Raw genomic sequence first — 16,826 nt, forward strand, 5'->3', positions numbered from 1 at the left:
GGTCGGGGAGAGCCATGGCGTGCATGCAGCAGTTGAGTTTGGGATCTCAGGTCCCAGTCCAGGGGTCGAACCCGGGCCGCAGCCGTGAGCGTGCTGAATCCTAACCAGGAGACCGCCAGGGAACTGCCCCCAGGTGAGTTGATGTCTAGAGTCAGGTGGTCCCTTTAGCAGAAGGTGAGGGTAATCAGCCTTTCAGCAGACCAGCTTGGGAAGAATTTAAACCGCCACTAGGCGGGAGGAAAACAGGTGTCCTGGAACGATTTCAATAGTGCAGTAAAGAAAGGGGAGCCCTGGCCTTTGATTGATTCCCAGATCCAAGATTGATGGGCTAAATTGAAAAGTGTTCACCTCCTAATCACTTTACAAATGCCTGATCCAGCTCCCGTTAGCAGAGACAATGACATGTCACCATTTTTGATGGGGCTGAAAAATTCAGCTTTCATAATATAATGCATACATTCTAAAATAAAAACACATGTTTGTGCCATTAAAAATACGTATTTGTTTTAAATCAGTTACCATTTCCAGCTTAACTGCCTGCCTCTTGAGGGGGTCAGATGTGTTTGGCACGGATTATCTACAATTTAATCTAATTTAAAATAGGATGTTCCCTGGTGGCCCAGCAGGGCCACCGCTGTGTTGCCACCGCTGTGACACAGGTCACACGTGTGGCTCAAGTTCGATCCCTGGCCTGGCAGTTTCCACGTGCTGTGGGCATGGCCAATAAATAAATAAATAAACTAGTGACATCGATGGTGTTTTGTCAGCTCTCAAAGACGAAAAAGGTTTTTCTCTTGACCTTCATGAAGCTATGGGTACAGGGGCCGAGACTGTCGCAATAACCTGTACTTGCTTCCGACGGGCGAGACCCTCTATTTCATCGCGTCCGTGGTCGTGCTGTACAACGTGGAGGAGCAGCTGCAGAGGCATTACGCCGGCCACAATGACGACGTGAAGTGGTGAGTCCTCAAGCCTGATTCCCGTGGCACCTGTAGAAAGAACATCGGCCGAAAGCGCTCAGTAATGAGACAGAACTCAGAGAGGGAAGGGGATCTGAGAAAATCGGATCTTTGCGCAAAGCTCTGCTGTGTGTTCCGGCTTGTCTGCTCGCTACCTGGCTCTCTGAGATACCGTTTTAGTTTCCTGTCCTTAAAACACATCATCTTAACCAACCGTGTATGCTACACAGGTAGCACTAAAAGACATCTGTCTGGAGGTCTTCTCAGCATAGCTCGTGCTGATGACTTCTAATTTGGATCTTTTTTTTTTTTTTTTTTTTTTTGTCTTTTTAGGGCCACACTCGCAGCATATGGAAATTCCCAGGTTAGGGGTCAAATCAGAGCTACAGCTGCCAGCCTGCGCCACAGCCACGGCAATGCAGGATCCAAGCCCCATCTGTGACCTGCACCGCAGCTCACAGCAATGTCTGATTCTTAACCCCCTGAGGGAGGCCAGGGATTGAACTCGAATCCTCATGGATACTAGTTGGGTTCGTTACTGCTGCACCACCATGGGAACTCCGGATCTTTATTTTTTAATAAAAATGTGTTCCCTTATGTTTATGGCTGGGCCTGCTAGTCCCATAAATCATCTTTGATAGCAATTTTATGTATCTTGGAAAGATGGATGGATGGATGGATGGATTTTTATCCTACATCTCCAGCCGGTTATAAACAGCCTGTAAGAAAAAGATGGTGCCTTTACTATTTTTAAAATATTTTTTCAATTGAATTTTCATTTGATATTGGAGTATAGTTGATTTACAGTGTTGTATTCATTTCAAGTATACAGCAAAGTGATTCAGTCTACCTACACATATATTCATTCTTTTTCAGATTCTTTTCCCATATAGGTTATTACAGGATATTGAGCAGAGTTCCCTGTGCTCTACAGCAGGCCCTCATTGAGTATTTAGTTTCTATATAGTTGCATGTGGACGTTAATCCGAAACCCCTACCTTATCCCCGCCTCCCTCTTTCCCGTTTGGTAACTATACGTTTGTTTTCTACGTCTGTGAGTCTGTTCCTGTTTTGCAAATAAGTTCATTTATATCATTTTTTAGGTTCCACATGTAAGTGATATTTGTCTTTCTCTGTGACTTACTTGTATGATAATCTCTAGGTCCATCCATGTGCTGCAAATGGCATTGTTCCGTTCTTTTTTATGGCTGAGTAGTGTTCCAGTGCATATATACACCCCATCATCTTAATCCATTCCTCGGTTGATGAACATTTAGGTTGTTTCATGTCTTAGCTACAGTGAACACTGGGTGCATGCATCTTTTCAAATTATGGTTTTCTCTGGATATATGCCCAGGAGTGGGATTGCTGGATCAAATGGTAGTTGTGTTTTTAGTTTTTGAGGAGCCTTCATACTGTTCTCTGTAGCCGCTGCACCAATTTACATTCCCACCAACACTGTAGGAAGGTTCCCTTTTCTCCACACCCTCTCCAGCACTTATTATTTGTAGATTTTTTGATGATGACCATCCTGACTGGTGTGAGGTGATACTTCATTGTAGTTTTGATTTGCATTTTCCAATAATTAGTGATGTTGAGCATCTTTCCGTGTCATTCTGAGCCATCTGCATGTCTTCTTTGGAGAAGTGTCTGTTTAGATCGTCTGCCCATTTTTTTTTTTTTTTGATTGGGTTGTTTGTTTTTATATTGAGTTCTGTGTGCTGTTTGTCTATTTTGGAGATGAATCCCTTGTTGGTTACTTCATTTGCAAAGACCATCTCCCATTCTGTGGGTTGCCTTTTCTTTTTTTTTTTTTTCTCTAATGGTTTCCTTTGCTGTGCAAAAGCTTTTTTAGAAAAGTTTAATTAGGTTCCATTTGTTTATTTTTTGTGTTTATTTTCATGACTCTAACATGTGAATCCAAAAAGATACTGCTGTGATTGATGTCAGCGTGTCCTGCCTCTGTTTTCCTCTAAGAGTTTTATCATATCTGGCCTGACATTTAGGTCTTTAGTCCCTTTTGAGTTTGTTTTTGTGTGTGGTATTAGAGAATGTTCTAATTTCATTCTTTTACCTGTAGCTGTCCAGTTTTCCTAGCAACACTTATTGAAGAGACTGTCTTTACTCCATTGTATATTCTTGCCTCCTTTGTTGTAGATTAATTGACCATGAGTCCATGGGTTTATTTCTGGGCTTTCTATGTTGTTCCATTGATCCATATTTCTGTTTTTGTGCCAGTACCGTATTGTTTTGATGACTGTAGCTTTGTAGTATAGTCTGAAGTCAGGGAGCCTGATTCCTCCAGCTCTATTTTTCTTTCTCAGGATGGCTTTGACTGATAGCTTTGCTACTTCATATACTCAAAATGACTTCTTGATAAAGATTGTATGCTAATTAAGGGGATCAGAGATTAAATGGGACTTTCCAAGCAGAGGATCCTTTTTCCTTGAGTTTGACAATTTTCTGTCCATAAAGGAATTACGATAAAATGAAATAGGCACTAGTTGCCAAGGTCAGAGAATTTATCATGAGTCTGTAAGAAGTTAGGCACTGTATATTTCTTGCATTTAAATTCTGACCATATTATATCTGACCAAGGGAAAGTTGAAGCTTATCTTTAAAGAGTAGATATTTTACATATGTCTTTTTTTTTTTTTTTAGCCTTGCAGTTCATCCTGATAGGATCACAATAGCCACGGGACAAGTTGCAGGCACATCTAAGGATGGAAAAGTGAGTTATGTTTTCATATTTTTGTACCGAACTAGTAACAAAATAATTTTTTGAAAATATTTTGCTGACGATGGAGTTCCCATCGTGGCGCAGTGGTTAATGAAGCCAACTAGGAACCATGAGGTTGCGGGTTCGATCCCTGGCCTTGCTCAGTGGGTTAAGGATCTGGCATTGCCGTGAGCTGTGGTGTAGTTTGCAGACGTGGCTCAGATCTTGCATTGCTGTGGCTTTGGCGTGGGCTGGTGGCTACAGCTCTGATTCGACCCCTAGCCTGGGAACCTCCATAATGCCGCAGGAGCGGCCCTAGAAAAGGCAAAAAGAAAAAAAAAGAAAATATTTTGCTGACGAGTAAGCCTGCTTAGATATAAAGTGTCTGAGTACTTCTTGATCCTTCCTTTGAATTTATAATTGCAAATTAAAATTCTTACACTGACCTTGAAAGCCTCTTGAGCTCACCTTAATCTCAGCTAAGTTTTCCTTTTTTTTTTTTTAGGACCACACCCAAAGCATATGGAAGTTCCCAGGCTAGGTAGGGGTCAAATTGGAGCTACAGCTGCCAGCCTGTGCCGCATCCACAGCAATGCAAGATCCAAACCAAGTCTGCAACCTACACTGCAGCTCATGGCAATGCCAGATCCTTAACCCACTGAGCAAGGCCAGGGATCGAACCTGCATCTTCATGAATACTAGTCGGGTTCTGAACCCAATGAGCCACAAACAGGAACTCCAGAATTCATTAATTCTTAAGATACTGATTTACGCACATAATAAGCATCAAATGTTAAGTACACATTTATTAAGCAAAGTTAAGGTGTTCCCACTGTGGCCCAACAGGATCGGCGGCATCCCTGCAGCACCAGGACACAGATTTGATCCCTGGCCCAGCACAGTGGGTTAAAAGATCTAGAATTGCCGCACCTGCAGCATAGATCTCAGCTTCAGCTTGGGTGTGATCCCTGGCTTCGGGACCTCCATATGCCATGGGGTAGCCAAAAAGAGAAAAAAAAAGTTAAAATCATAATAAATAACCATTGGACGATGGGGCGTTTTGCCTCTCCCGAGAATCTCAGACACCCTCTGCCATGAGTGCCATGACCAGGACCTCGCCCCACGGGGTTTGTGTCTGTCTGTAATCTACAAGGGCGACGGAGGGTTGTAACACATTTTGTAAGCACTTCAGCAAGACTCTAGTTAGTATTTTAAGGAACCAGAGAAGGAATCGGTAGAATTTGACAAGTTCAAAACCGGCTTCCACACTTCCTGAGCTACCACAACCTGTGGACATTGCCGTGTCTTCTCCAAAACGTCTTGCAGCTTTTCTGACACCTCCTTTTGTACAGTTTATCATGGTAGCATGTATGATCTGAAACTAATTACAGGAAGTCATTCTTCCTTTTTTTTTTTTTAGCTTTTCAGGACCAAACTCACAACATATGGAAGTTCCCAGGCTAAGAGTCGAATCAGAGCTACAGCTGCTGGCCTACACCACAGCCACAGCAAGGCCAGATCTGAGCTGCGTCTGCAACCTACACCCCAGCTCACGGCAAGCAACCCACTGAGCGAGGCCAGGGATCAAACCCAAGTCCTCATGGATACTAGTCGGGTTCATTACCACTGAGCCACAACAGGAACTCTAAGAGAGTTTTTAACTAATCACAAAAATTCTAAATTTTTCTTTGTGTGAAATCACTTTTCTTTGGTGTCCAAGAATGTTAAGCTCTTAATGCCATTTGGTGGTGACCACTGAGAGGAATTTAAATACGTTTACAGCCTCGTAGCAAACAAACGCTAAAAGAATAACCCTTAAACGGGACTCCATTTTTCTTGTCACCTTTCATTTTTAAAATTCAGATGCATTAGATGTATAAATGAGAATATCAATTCCTGTGGTCCAGTTATCAAGCATTGGTTATTCAAAATTTAAAACGTGACAGACCTTAGTGTTCCCTGGTGGGGCAGTAGGTCAAAGATAGGCGTTGTCACTGCAGCAGCTCGGGTCCCTGCTGTGGGGCAGGTTCAGTCCCTGGCCCGGGGATTTCTTCACGCCGTGGCTGCAGCCAAAAATAAATAGATAAAATTATCCTGGATAGACCTCTCCTAAGGTTTCTTTGGTCGCAGGGGCCATGACCTTCTGGAAGACATTGGGACTGTTTTATTTATATTAAAAGGCAGCATATTCCAATGCAGAAGAAAAAAAAACTTCTGTTTTGACCAAATTGAAGCAATCTTGTAGCTTCAGGGTGTAAAGGCGACTGCGCAGACCCGGCCTGACTGGCGACGCTATTGTTTTCTTTCTAAGCAGCAGCTGCCCCCACATGTGCGCATCTGGGACTCCGTGACTCTGAACACGCTGCACGTCATTGGCATCGGGTTTTTTGACCGGGCCGTCACCTGTATCGCATTCTCCAAATCTGTGAGTAGGAAGGAGCCCGCGGGTCCTGGGGTCTTTGTCCCCGGGGGAGGAGAGAGAGAAATCCGCCCGTCATTGCCTGGGGGCCTGTTGATTTGAACTCTGAATCCTTCCTGCTTCCCAGGTGCCCTCCTCCAGAAGTCACAGGCTTCCCCGGGGTGTCACACTCTTCTAATCAGAGGTTTGCCGCCACGCGCCCGTGGCGATGAGACGGGGCCCTGCGGCCACCTTGTCTTCTGCTCCTGGAGGCCGTCTTGCCGGCTCTGGCCTTGAATGTCCCCTCCCTACCCCCCAGGTGGCCCACGCCTGTCTGTGCCATCCACTGCCGGGCTGGCTCGCCGTGTGGCAATAAGCAGGGCCCGGAGGAGCCTCCTGGTCTCCCAGGGTTAATCAGGATGCGCCCGTTGGACAGACCCCCCTTCAAACCACCCCCGCAGCCAGTTTGGGGACGGGCACACGTTCACATCAGCGCCCCCCTGCATTGCACTCTGATGCCTTCTCTCCCGTGATAACCTGATGGTGGCCTGTCCACGTCAGGGCCCAAGGGCCTGGGCCTAGTGGGCGGCGGCGGAAACTGGCTCTGCAGCCCCCGGAGGCGGGTTCTAACAGCATCAGTGGTGAAGAGCCCCTTCCTTGATCCTTCCTTCCTGCTCCTGTCCCGTTGTCACCCTGAGGTCACCTGCTCCCCCGTCTGTCTGCCCCAGTAATCAGCAGGTGTCAGAAGCAGTGGGTAAATGTTTTGTAATGAAAACGCTAGTGGACTCGTTATGAAAAGAAAATGAGTGTCTTTTTTTGAGGGGTGGGGGGTCTTTTTTAGGGCCGCACCCACAGCACTTGGAGGTTCCCAGGCCAGGGGGTTGAATGGGAGCTGCACAGCCACAGCCACGCCAGACCCGAGCCTCATCTGCTGAGGGCAAGGCCAGATCCATAACCCACTGCATGAGGCCAGGGATTGAACCTGTACCCTCGTGGATCCTAATCGGGTTCGTTCCCAACGAGCCGCAGCGGGAACTCGTGCGTGTTCCCTGGTCATCGCACACATCGCCCTGTTTGGTTCTCAGCTGTCGCCTTCCTGTGACCTTTCTCTTCCAGAACGGAGGAAGCAGCCTCTGCGCCGTGGACGACTCCAACGACCACGTGCTGTCTGTGTGGGACTGGCAGAAGGAGGAGAGGCTGGCAGACGCCAAGGTCTCCCTCCACGGATGGCATTGGGTGGCACCGTCCTTTCCCGCGGGGGCCCTTCTCCTGCGGGCTCCCGGCTGGCTTCTCACGTCCCGCCGGGCTGTGGGCTCCTGCCCCCGGCGGGCCCCTCAGGCAGGACCCCTTCACGGAGAAGGCCCTTGGAGCCAGCCCTGTCCCCTCATCCCCGAGTCCTGGCAGCCCAGTGTCAAGAAGGGTTCTGCACCCTCGTTTTACAGCCACGGCCCCATCATTGTTCCATTGTTCCTGTGCCCACTTTCTTCATGTCACACGCACCGCCAGCGATCGTCCCCTGGGCACGTGCGTGCCAAGGAGGCCCTGGAGTGGGGGGTGACAAGTGAGGCGTGCCCGCTGCTGGGGGGAGGCGGAAGGAGAGTCAGCGCAGCCTGGGGCTTGTCTGGAGCTGCGTGGACCCCGGAAGGGTGAGCGAGGGTCACGGCCAGATCCCAGGCCTCGCAGGGGGACTCCTCCCACAGCAGCGGTGCCCATCAGACTTCCCGGTATGGCCACGTGCTTTCCTTCAGCTTTTTCATGCTCTCCTCCTGTGCAAACCATGATGGGATCTATTTTTACAAAGTGACTTCAGCGTGGGCTCCTGCTGGCATTCCTTAACCTCAGCTCACCTTCCTGTCTTAATCGTGGGCTCCTGAGTCACCTGACTTACTTAAGGATCGCCGTTAGATTACCCGACTCACCTCCCTTTCGTGTGTGGGGGGCAGGGGGGATGCAGACCCTGTGTTCTAATAAGGCAGGAATGTGCCTCTTTTTATGCTGCAACTATGCCTTCCCGTATCCTGCTCAGGAATTTAAGCTCTTGCTCTGTCGCAAGGTGGGAAGGAATTAGAGGATGTTATTGTCCAGGTTTTAGCAGGTGTAACTGAACTGTCAAGCGGTGGGAGCGAGCGGGGTCAGATCCATCGGCCCGGGCGGCAAGTCGTAGAAATCAGGATATAACAGGGAGGGGTGGAGAAGTGGAACCCAAGAGCCAGATCCCCCGCTGGACTCCAGGCTGTCGCCAAATCACCGGCAGAGTCCTGGGGATTAGAACTCAGGGGGGAGTCCTGGGGCAGACAGGGCAGCCAGAGTGGGCCAGCAGTGATGGCGCTGCATAAAATCCAGATTCGGGGGCCCTTCCCCTCACTAGATGCGGACGAGGCCAGTGACTCTTAAGTCCCCAGCTGCTCCTTCAGCCAGAGCACACGGTGCGGATGCGCTTTGCCAAATCCTGGAAGGAGGCCCCCACGGCCCCACCCCCAGGGCTCAGTGCAGCGGGGGAGTCAGACAAGGAGGCAGCGAGTAGGCAGCCCACAGCCCCAAGCTTAGTGTTCACAGTGGATGCATTCACTGGATGAGGACACCGAGAGGCCTAGTGCTCACCCTGACAGGTTGTGTACCTGTGGCTCTGATCTTCGGTTTTTTTAAGTGTCTTCATAAATTTGAGACAGCTGATTCTCCTGTTTTGCTCAAAGTGTTCTAACGAAGCTGTGTTTGCCGCGGATTTCCACCCCACGGACACCAATATAATCGTTACCTGCGGAAAATCACACCTCTACTTTTGGACACTAGAAGGAAGCTCCCTGATTAAGAAGCAAGGGTTATTTGAGGTAAGGTTAATTGGCATTTGTCGTTTTATGTTTCGGCAATGGCACTGGTGACCACCAAGCTTTTAAGGCAGCTTTGAGGCACCCTAGTCTTACTTGGCAGATGCAGGGGTGATCAAGACTGTCCCCGGAGAGCCCTGACAGAGCTGGGGAGCCCCTGTGTTTTATGGAGAACCCTGGTGATGCTGAGAAGGAAGGGCCAACACAGGGAGAAGCTCCAGAAAAGAATGCCCGGGGGGAGGGGTGGCCCTACCACTGAGTGTTCATTGCAAAGAGCAAGGACGAAGGTGCTGGAGAGACCGCAGAGCTACGCTGCCGAGGGTGGTGGGCCCTGTGTGCCCTTTAGTAGGGCCACCTGGGGGCTCTTGAGAACGTTGGGGGGACACCTGCTGTTCCGGAGGGCCTTTAGCCACCACTGCCTGGAAGCTGAGTTAGAGGACCTTTATTCTGGTACCAGGGTCTGTCCTTCAGGCCATCCTCCTGGCAACATGCCCCCTTAGCCCCTCCAACCCCCTCTTCCACTCGCCACTGCCTGCAACCTTGTAAGCACCAGAAATCTCTTGATAAGTACCAGAGAGGCTCAGGACATAGGAGTGAAAGGCCCACAGTCTGGCAGCAAAAGCTGACCCTCTCCTGCCGGGGGTGACTGTGATTCCAGTCATGATTAATATAAACAGAAGGATGTCTTGATTAAAAATATATGTGAGGAGTTCCCATCGTGGCTCAGTGGTCAACGAATCCGACTAGGAACCATGAGGTTTCAGGTTCGATCCCTGGCCTTGCTCAGTGGGTTAAGGATCCAGCGTTGCTGTGAGCTGTGGTGTGGGTTGCAGACGCGGCTCGGATCCCGAATTGGTGTGGCTGTGGTGTAGGCCGGTGGCTACAGCTCTGATTTGACCCCTAGCCTGGGAACCTCCATATGCCATGGGAGCGGCCCAAGAAATTGCAAAAAAGAAAAAAGAAAGAAAATATAAAAAAATAAAATTAAATTAAAACATATGTGAATGTTTTTTAAACATTCTGCAGAAGCAGGAAAAGCCGAAGTTTGTCCTCTGTGTGACTTTTTCTGAAAATGGTGACGCCATCACCGGAGATTCAAGTGGCAACATCCTGGTCTGGGGAAAAGGTAACCAGTGCCTGCTCCCGGAGCAGACGGTTTTGGGTGATGTTTTAAGTAAGAAGCCAAACGTGGCCTCCATAGAAATTGTCGGTTAACTTGCAGAGTTACTATTTGATTCCAAGCTAACACTGGTGCATACGAGCAGGAGACTGGAGCAGAGGCGAACAAGACTAGAAGGCTGCTGACTTCCGTCGCTCTGAAAGGCTCTTCATAAGTCAGAAAGAGAAGGACAAATACCCTCTGATATCACTTATATGTGGACTCTAAAATATGACACAAATCTGTGAAACCAAAAGACTCACATAGAGAACAGATGTGTGGTTCCCACAGGTGGGGAGGGGAGGATGGGGCTTGGGGTCAGCAGATATAAGCTATTATATATAGAATGGAAGGCCACTGAGGTCCTACTGTATGGCACGGGGAGTTACATTCAGTATCCTGTGATAAACCATAATAGAAAAGAATTTGTTTTGTCCATGCCTGCAGCAAGCAGAAGTTCCCCAGCCAGGGATCAACCCTGCACCACAGCAGTAACCAGGGCCACAACAGTGACAATGCCAGGTCCTTAACCCATTGAGCCACCAGGAAGCTCTGAAAAGAATATTTTTTAAAAAATATGTATATTGGAGTTCCTCTCATGGCTCAGCAATTAACGAAACCAACTAGCATCCGTGAGGATGCAGGTTCGATTTCTGACCTCACTCAGTGGGTTAAGGACCTGGCATTGCTGTGAGCTGGGGTGTAGGTCACAGACGCAGCTTGGATCTGGCATTGCTGTGGCTCTGGTGTAGGCCGGCAGCTGCACCAGAGCAGTAGGGCACTAGGGCAGTTGACCCCTAGCCTGGGAACCTGCTTATGCTGTGGGTATGGCCCTAAAAAAACAAAAATAAAAATTAAAATTGAAATATGTATATTGGAGTGCCTGTTGTGGCTCATCAGGCTAAGAACCTGTTGTAGTCTCTGTGAGGATGCGGGTTGGATCCCTGACTTCCATCGGTGGGTTAAGGGTCCAGCATTGCCACGAGCTGCAGCGTAGGTCGCAGATGTGGCTCAGATCCAGCGTTGCCGTGGCCGTGGCATAGGCCTGCAACTGCAATTCTACCCCTAGCCCAGGAACTTCCATATGCTACAGGTGTGGACATAAAAAGAAAAAAAAAATTTTTTTAATATTAAATAAAAAAGAATACATATATGTATGTATCACTGAATCACTTTGCTGTACAGCAGAAATTAACACAATATTGTAAATCAACTCAACCTCAGTAGAAAGTGAAATAAAAGGTTCAAGTCCAAGGCAGTCTAATGGGATTAACAGCTTTCTTAGGAGATCTGACAACAGTGGTGACAAAGTCATCCATGACCGTTTAGCTCTACAGTAAACTTTTCGGGTTCACAAAGCGCTTGGCCAAGGTCGACTGAGTACCACTGCATGGGGGCCGCGTGCCAGACGCCGGGCGTGCGGGTGCTCAGGTGGGAGTCCCCGCTGTCAGGGGGCGGACCGTGTGGTGAGGACCTTGACTCGGAAACATTCCCTCTGCCAAGTTCAGTGAGCACGCGTGCGCACTCACCACGTGCCAGGAAGCCAAGGGGAGATGCCCCATCCCGGGCCTCAGGGGTCTCAGAGCTTGGGGTGGTTGGGGGCGAAGGTGGGAAGAGAACCCGTCAAGGCCACTTCAGACGAATTCAGTGGCTTCGGCATGTCCCCTGCTCCTCTGGGTGCCAGGGGCTCGACACACCGCTTCATTTCACCCCGAGAACAACCCAGTGGGATAAGCAGCAGCCCCGTGGCCAGAAACCGAGGCAGAGCAGCTGCAGAGACACACAGCTCCCCTCTCAGCCGCACGTGGTCTGACGCTGTGCTATGCTTCGTGTCAGTGTGTTTTCCCTAATTAATGTTTAAAAGGCATGCTATTGCAGTGCAGTGGCTTCACAGTGTTGGGTTCATTTCTGCCCAGCAGCGGAGTGACTCGGTCACACACACATCTGTCCTCTTTCTCGTATTCTTCTCCCTGATGGTCTGTCACAGGGTGTTGACTGGAGTCGCCCGTGCCCTGCAGAAGGACCTTGTGGTTAATCCGTGCCCACATAGAATAGCCCGCCCCCGCTACTCCCAACCTCCCGGTCCATCCCGTCCCCTGCTTCCCTTAATGATAAGGTCACCCACGTCATGCTTGTCTGGTGCTCTGGCAACGTCTAGAAAGCGGATCCTTAGGCGATTCACACCAGAATGGTGTTCCGACAATGTTACGTTTTAAAACAGAAAGGAAGCGAGTCGGGCAGAGGTGAGCCTTTTGACAGAGTGCTAAGCGTGTTTTCTTGCTGTGTTTAGGTACGAACCGAATAAGCTATGCAGTTCAAGGGGCCCACGAGGGTGGTATTTTTGCACTTTGTATGTTAAGGGACGGCACGCTGGTGTCGGGAGGCGGGAAGGACCGCAAACTCATTTCTTGGAATGGAAACTACCAGAAACTCCATAAAACCGAGGTAAGACAGCCAGTCATGTTACGGACGTTCGTTTTGAACCTTCAGTGGTTAGGCTAAGCCGTTTCCTTGTAGGCTCAAAATCTCTAGCTTACTGTTTTGAAAATTGCTTCGATAAAATGTTACTAAGGGGGGTAATATTTTGTAAAAACCATGGAAGCAGGTTAACTACCAAAATAGAATTAGGCTTATAAAATTTGAGGTTGTAACATTTCACATCTAGGATAATATTATTATTACTATTATTATTATTTGGCTTTTTTAGGGACACATCCGTGGCACATGGAGGTTCCCAGGCCAGGGGTCGAATCGGAGCTGTAGCTGCCAGCCTACACCACAGCCACAGCCACGCCAGATCTGTGACCTACACCCCAGCTCACAACAGCACCAGATCCTTAACCCACTAAGCGAGGCCAGAGATCGAACCTGCAACCTCATGGTTCCTAGTTGGATTTGTTTGTACTGCGCCACAATAGGAACTCCATTGTGTAGCACTTTTTACAAGATTTGACCAGCATTTGATTGAACCCGTGTTAAATTATAACCGTCACAGATACTCCGAAGCCTCTGGTTTTATGGAAGATATTCACCCCTTTGAAGTATCTACAGTTCCTCTTCATCAGCCTGGATTGTTATCAGCTTTTCTCAAATCTGTGCTAAGAAACCACGCTGGCAGTATAGACAGTTTGTATGTGAACAGGCTGCTTCCTGCCACCCCAGAACCTCGGTGCCTGGAGTCACCCCCAGAGTCTCGCTGCGATGTTTCTTCTTTATATAAAGTGCAAGGACTTCTGTTTATTTTATCATAGCAAGTTGTTCTTGGCTGGTGTATTGTACAGTTATTTTTATTAACATTTAGATAATCCCATATGTTTACCAACATGAGCAGCGGGTTTCAAAACTAAAGTTACAGTTACAATACATTTTTAGGAAATCTTACTATGGCATATTTTGTATATATACAGATATAAATATATATTGTATATAAGTACACACACACATACATAATACATATATATTGGCCACAGCTTGCAGCAACTTGATGTGGGATCTCAGTTCCCAGACCAGGGATTGAACCTGGGCCGCAGCGGCTAAAGCGCCTGAGTTCTAACCACTAGACCACCAGGGAACTCCCCTATAAATTCATCACTTTCCAGATTTTACCTGGTCCTGTTTTCAGAAGTCATAAGTAATATTTCTTTTTTTCTTTAGTCTGTTACAAAAAAAATGCTTTATTCTTGGTTTTTTACTTTAACAGCCTTATGTTTGCTGACTCTTTTAAGTTACATAAAATGTTTGGAGTTTAGGGAGTTCCCTGGTGGCTCTGTGAGTTAAGGGTCCAGTGTTGTTATTGCTGTGGGGTCGATGCTGTGGCACAGGTTTGATCGCTGGCCCCAGAACTTCCACATGCCGTGGGTGTGACCAAAAAAAAAAATGTTGGGAGTTTGAACGTAAGATGTGGGGTTTCAGTCCACTCAGGTATTTCTCTCCATGGCTCATGTGTGCATGTGATTATAAGACCTATCATCACAGTCAATAAACAAGTATATTGAATGACGGAGCTCATAATTCAGAGGCATTTTAAATCTTTGCTTTTCCATGCAGATTCCAGAGCAGTTTGGCCCCATCCGGACAGTGGCCGAGGGCAAAGGTGATGTGATCTTGATAGGCACGACCCGAAACTTTGTTCTGCAGGGCACGCTGTCAGGCGACTTCACACCCATCACGCAGGTACCTGCCAGCCCAGCTGAACGAGCCCACAAACACGTGCACTTTGTGTAATATTACAACATAAGGAGTTCCCTGGTGATGCAGTGGGTTAAGGAGCCAACACTGTCACTGCAGTGGCTTGGGTTACTGCTGTGGCATGGGTTCCACCCCTGGCCTGGGAACTTCCACATGCTATGGGCATGCCCCCCCCCCCCAAAAAAAGAATATAAGAAAGCATTACAAAGAAGAAATTCTTTCTGTGTTAGATCCTAACATAACCCTCCAGCTTCGGAGCTGGAGGCACTGTCGTAAGTTGGGCAGGAAGAGGCACAGGTGTGAGCAGTTACAGAGCCTGCAGAAAGCCGTGGCTCACGGTCCTGCAGGGCCCCGGAGTGTCGGACGTAACATTTCAGAGCACTTCCGTGTGTCTTGGTTCTTTGTAGGGTCACACTGATGAGCTCTGGGGACTGGCCATCCATGCCTCAAAACCTCAGTTCCTGACCTGTGGGCACGACAGGCATGCCACCCTCTGGGACGCTGTTGGTCACCGGCCCGTCTGGGACAAAATAATAGAGGTAGACATGCATGTTATAGTCCATCTTCCTTATAAAAATTCCTCTGGAACATGTTGGGTTTTTTTTTCTTTGCATGAGATTAATAGCGATATAAAATTGTCCCAAAGCCAATGTCACTTAATTTATCACCTTCCAACTGCATTGATTTAAACGTTGCCTTGAGCGGTCTCATCCACGTAATTCTGAAGTTTGCTGTTGCATTTTGGAGGCAGCAGGTTAGCCTTCCCAAGCTGGTGGCTGGGTTTCCTGAAGAGTCTCTTCACTGGCTTAAATGCTGAGAAAACCTTGTTATGAGCCTACATTCTGTGTACAGGTCAGAGCTGTAGCCACTGGCCTACGCCAGAGCCACAGCAATGCAGGATCCAAGCTGCGTCTGCGACCTACACCACAGCTCACGGCAACTCCGGATCCTTAACCCACTGAGCGGGGCCGGGGATCGAACCTGCATCCTCATGGATACTAGTTGGGTTCGTTAACTGCTGAGCTACAACAGGAACTCCCAGAGCACCTTTTGAGTGAGAATTTATAAGCTGCTGTAACAGCAGACAGGCTGATTTGTCTCTGCAAAGTTGAGTTTGATGGTGAAGGTGATGGGGGTTAGTTGAGTCGGCACGTCTGTGACCTTTGCCGAAGGAACTCGGATTGTCCATCAGTGCTGGAGCATTCTTGCCCCACAAGCCACACTGCGACGTCTGCGTCTATTGAGCCCTGTACGTGTGTTATCCTTCATCCTTGCAGCAGCCCTGCAGGTGGAAATTTTTGACCCTGATTAGGAAATTGAACTCAAATAGCTCCCCAAGGTCGCTGACTCGGTGCTCAGTCTGACTCCCAAACCTGGGTCTTCCCTGCATCCTACTGAGTCCGTGTTTCTGCCCTCCTGCCCTTCGCTTTTGGAGAAGGTTCTGCCAGAGACTGGGGCTGGCTGGTCACTGGTGGAGCTGAGCGCTGAGATGATGGGGACCGGGTGTGACAGCACCACCGTCACGAGACTGTTAGCCCACTCAGCCCGACACAAGGGCACGGGCACAGAACCTGGTGCCCAAAAGATGGGCAGTTAAGGCCTAGCTCCCTTACTCACTGGCCACTGGCGAAAACACTCACATGTCTTCCTCTCAAAATGTCACGAGCCCCTGGTGGGCTACCCAGTAAACCTTCAAGGGCACGTGATTTCTTGCGCGCATCCGTGGCAGCCCTGAACTTAATCACAGCTTCTGCTTTGGAAAAGCGTGGCAGAAATGTAATCAATACCTGAAGGGCTTCTTTATTTCTTTTTCTTTTTTTTCCCCCCGGTTTATCCAGTGTATCTGAATACCTCCTTCTGCTTCTATTTCCAGTGCTTTCTTGGTCTGTGATTAATCTCTTCTCACTTTATTTGTCCAAAGCACTCCTACCAAGTGATGTTTTAAAACACAGATTCAGACAGACTTGTGGTTGCCAGGGGAGAGTGGGGAGGCAGTGGGATGGGCGGGGAGTTTGGGGTTAGTAGATGCATGCTATTACATTTAGGATGGATAAGCAGGGAGTTCCTGTCCTGGCTCAGCGGAAACGAATCTGACGAGTATCCATAAGAACGCAGGTTCGATCTCTGACCTCACCCAGTGGTTAAGGATCTGGTGTGGCCATGAGCTGTGGTGTAGGTTGCAGATGAGGCTCAGATCTGTCATTGCTGTGGCTGTGGTGTAGGCTGGCGGCTACAGCTCCAATTCAAGCCTGGGAATGTCCATATGCTGCAGGTACAGCCCTAAAAAGACAAAAAACAAAAACGAAAACAAAAGAATGGATAAGCAATAAGGTCCTGCTGTACAGCACAGGGAACTAGATCCAGTCTCCTGGGTAGAGCAGGTTGGAAAAGAATATAAAAAAGAATGTGTGTACATGTTATCACGGAGTCACTTTGCCGTACAGCAGAAATTGGCACAACATTGTAAACCAACTATAATTTAAAAATTAATTCTTTTAGAAAAGGGGGTGGGGAAATACATATTCAGGAGTTCTCTGGTGGCCTCGCAGTTAAAGGATCTGGCAATGTCACTTCTATG

General features: G+C 48.4%; 1 protein-coding gene across 6 annotated transcripts in view; it reads left to right on the top strand.

The window, feature by feature from the left end:
• The window catches only part of EML1 (EMAP like 1), a 186,843-nt gene that overhangs the window by 152,628 nt on the left and 17,389 nt on the right, over window positions 1–16,826 (top strand). For all 6 annotated transcript variants that reach the window (XM_047794809.1, XM_047794812.1, XM_047794807.1 and 3 more), the window contains 9 exons: window positions 810–959; window positions 3,621–3,690; window positions 5,993–6,103; window positions 7,193–7,288; window positions 8,770–8,904; window positions 9,928–10,027; window positions 12,351–12,505; window positions 14,108–14,233; window positions 14,656–14,787. In XM_047794809.1, coding sequence (XP_047650765.1) covers window positions 810–959; window positions 3,621–3,690; window positions 5,993–6,103; window positions 7,193–7,288; window positions 8,770–8,904; window positions 9,928–10,027; window positions 12,351–12,505; window positions 14,108–14,233; window positions 14,656–14,787 — 1,075 coding nt within the window. The remainder of the gene's footprint in view (window positions 1–809; window positions 960–3,620; window positions 3,691–5,992; window positions 6,104–7,192; window positions 7,289–8,769; window positions 8,905–9,927; window positions 10,028–12,350; window positions 12,506–14,107; window positions 14,234–14,655; window positions 14,788–16,826) is intronic.

This window comes from Phacochoerus africanus, chromosome 9, assembly GCF_016906955.1.
Source record: "Phacochoerus africanus isolate WHEZ1 chromosome 9, ROS_Pafr_v1, whole genome shotgun sequence".
Taxonomy (NCBI): domain Eukaryota; kingdom Metazoa; phylum Chordata; class Mammalia; order Artiodactyla; family Suidae; genus Phacochoerus; species Phacochoerus africanus.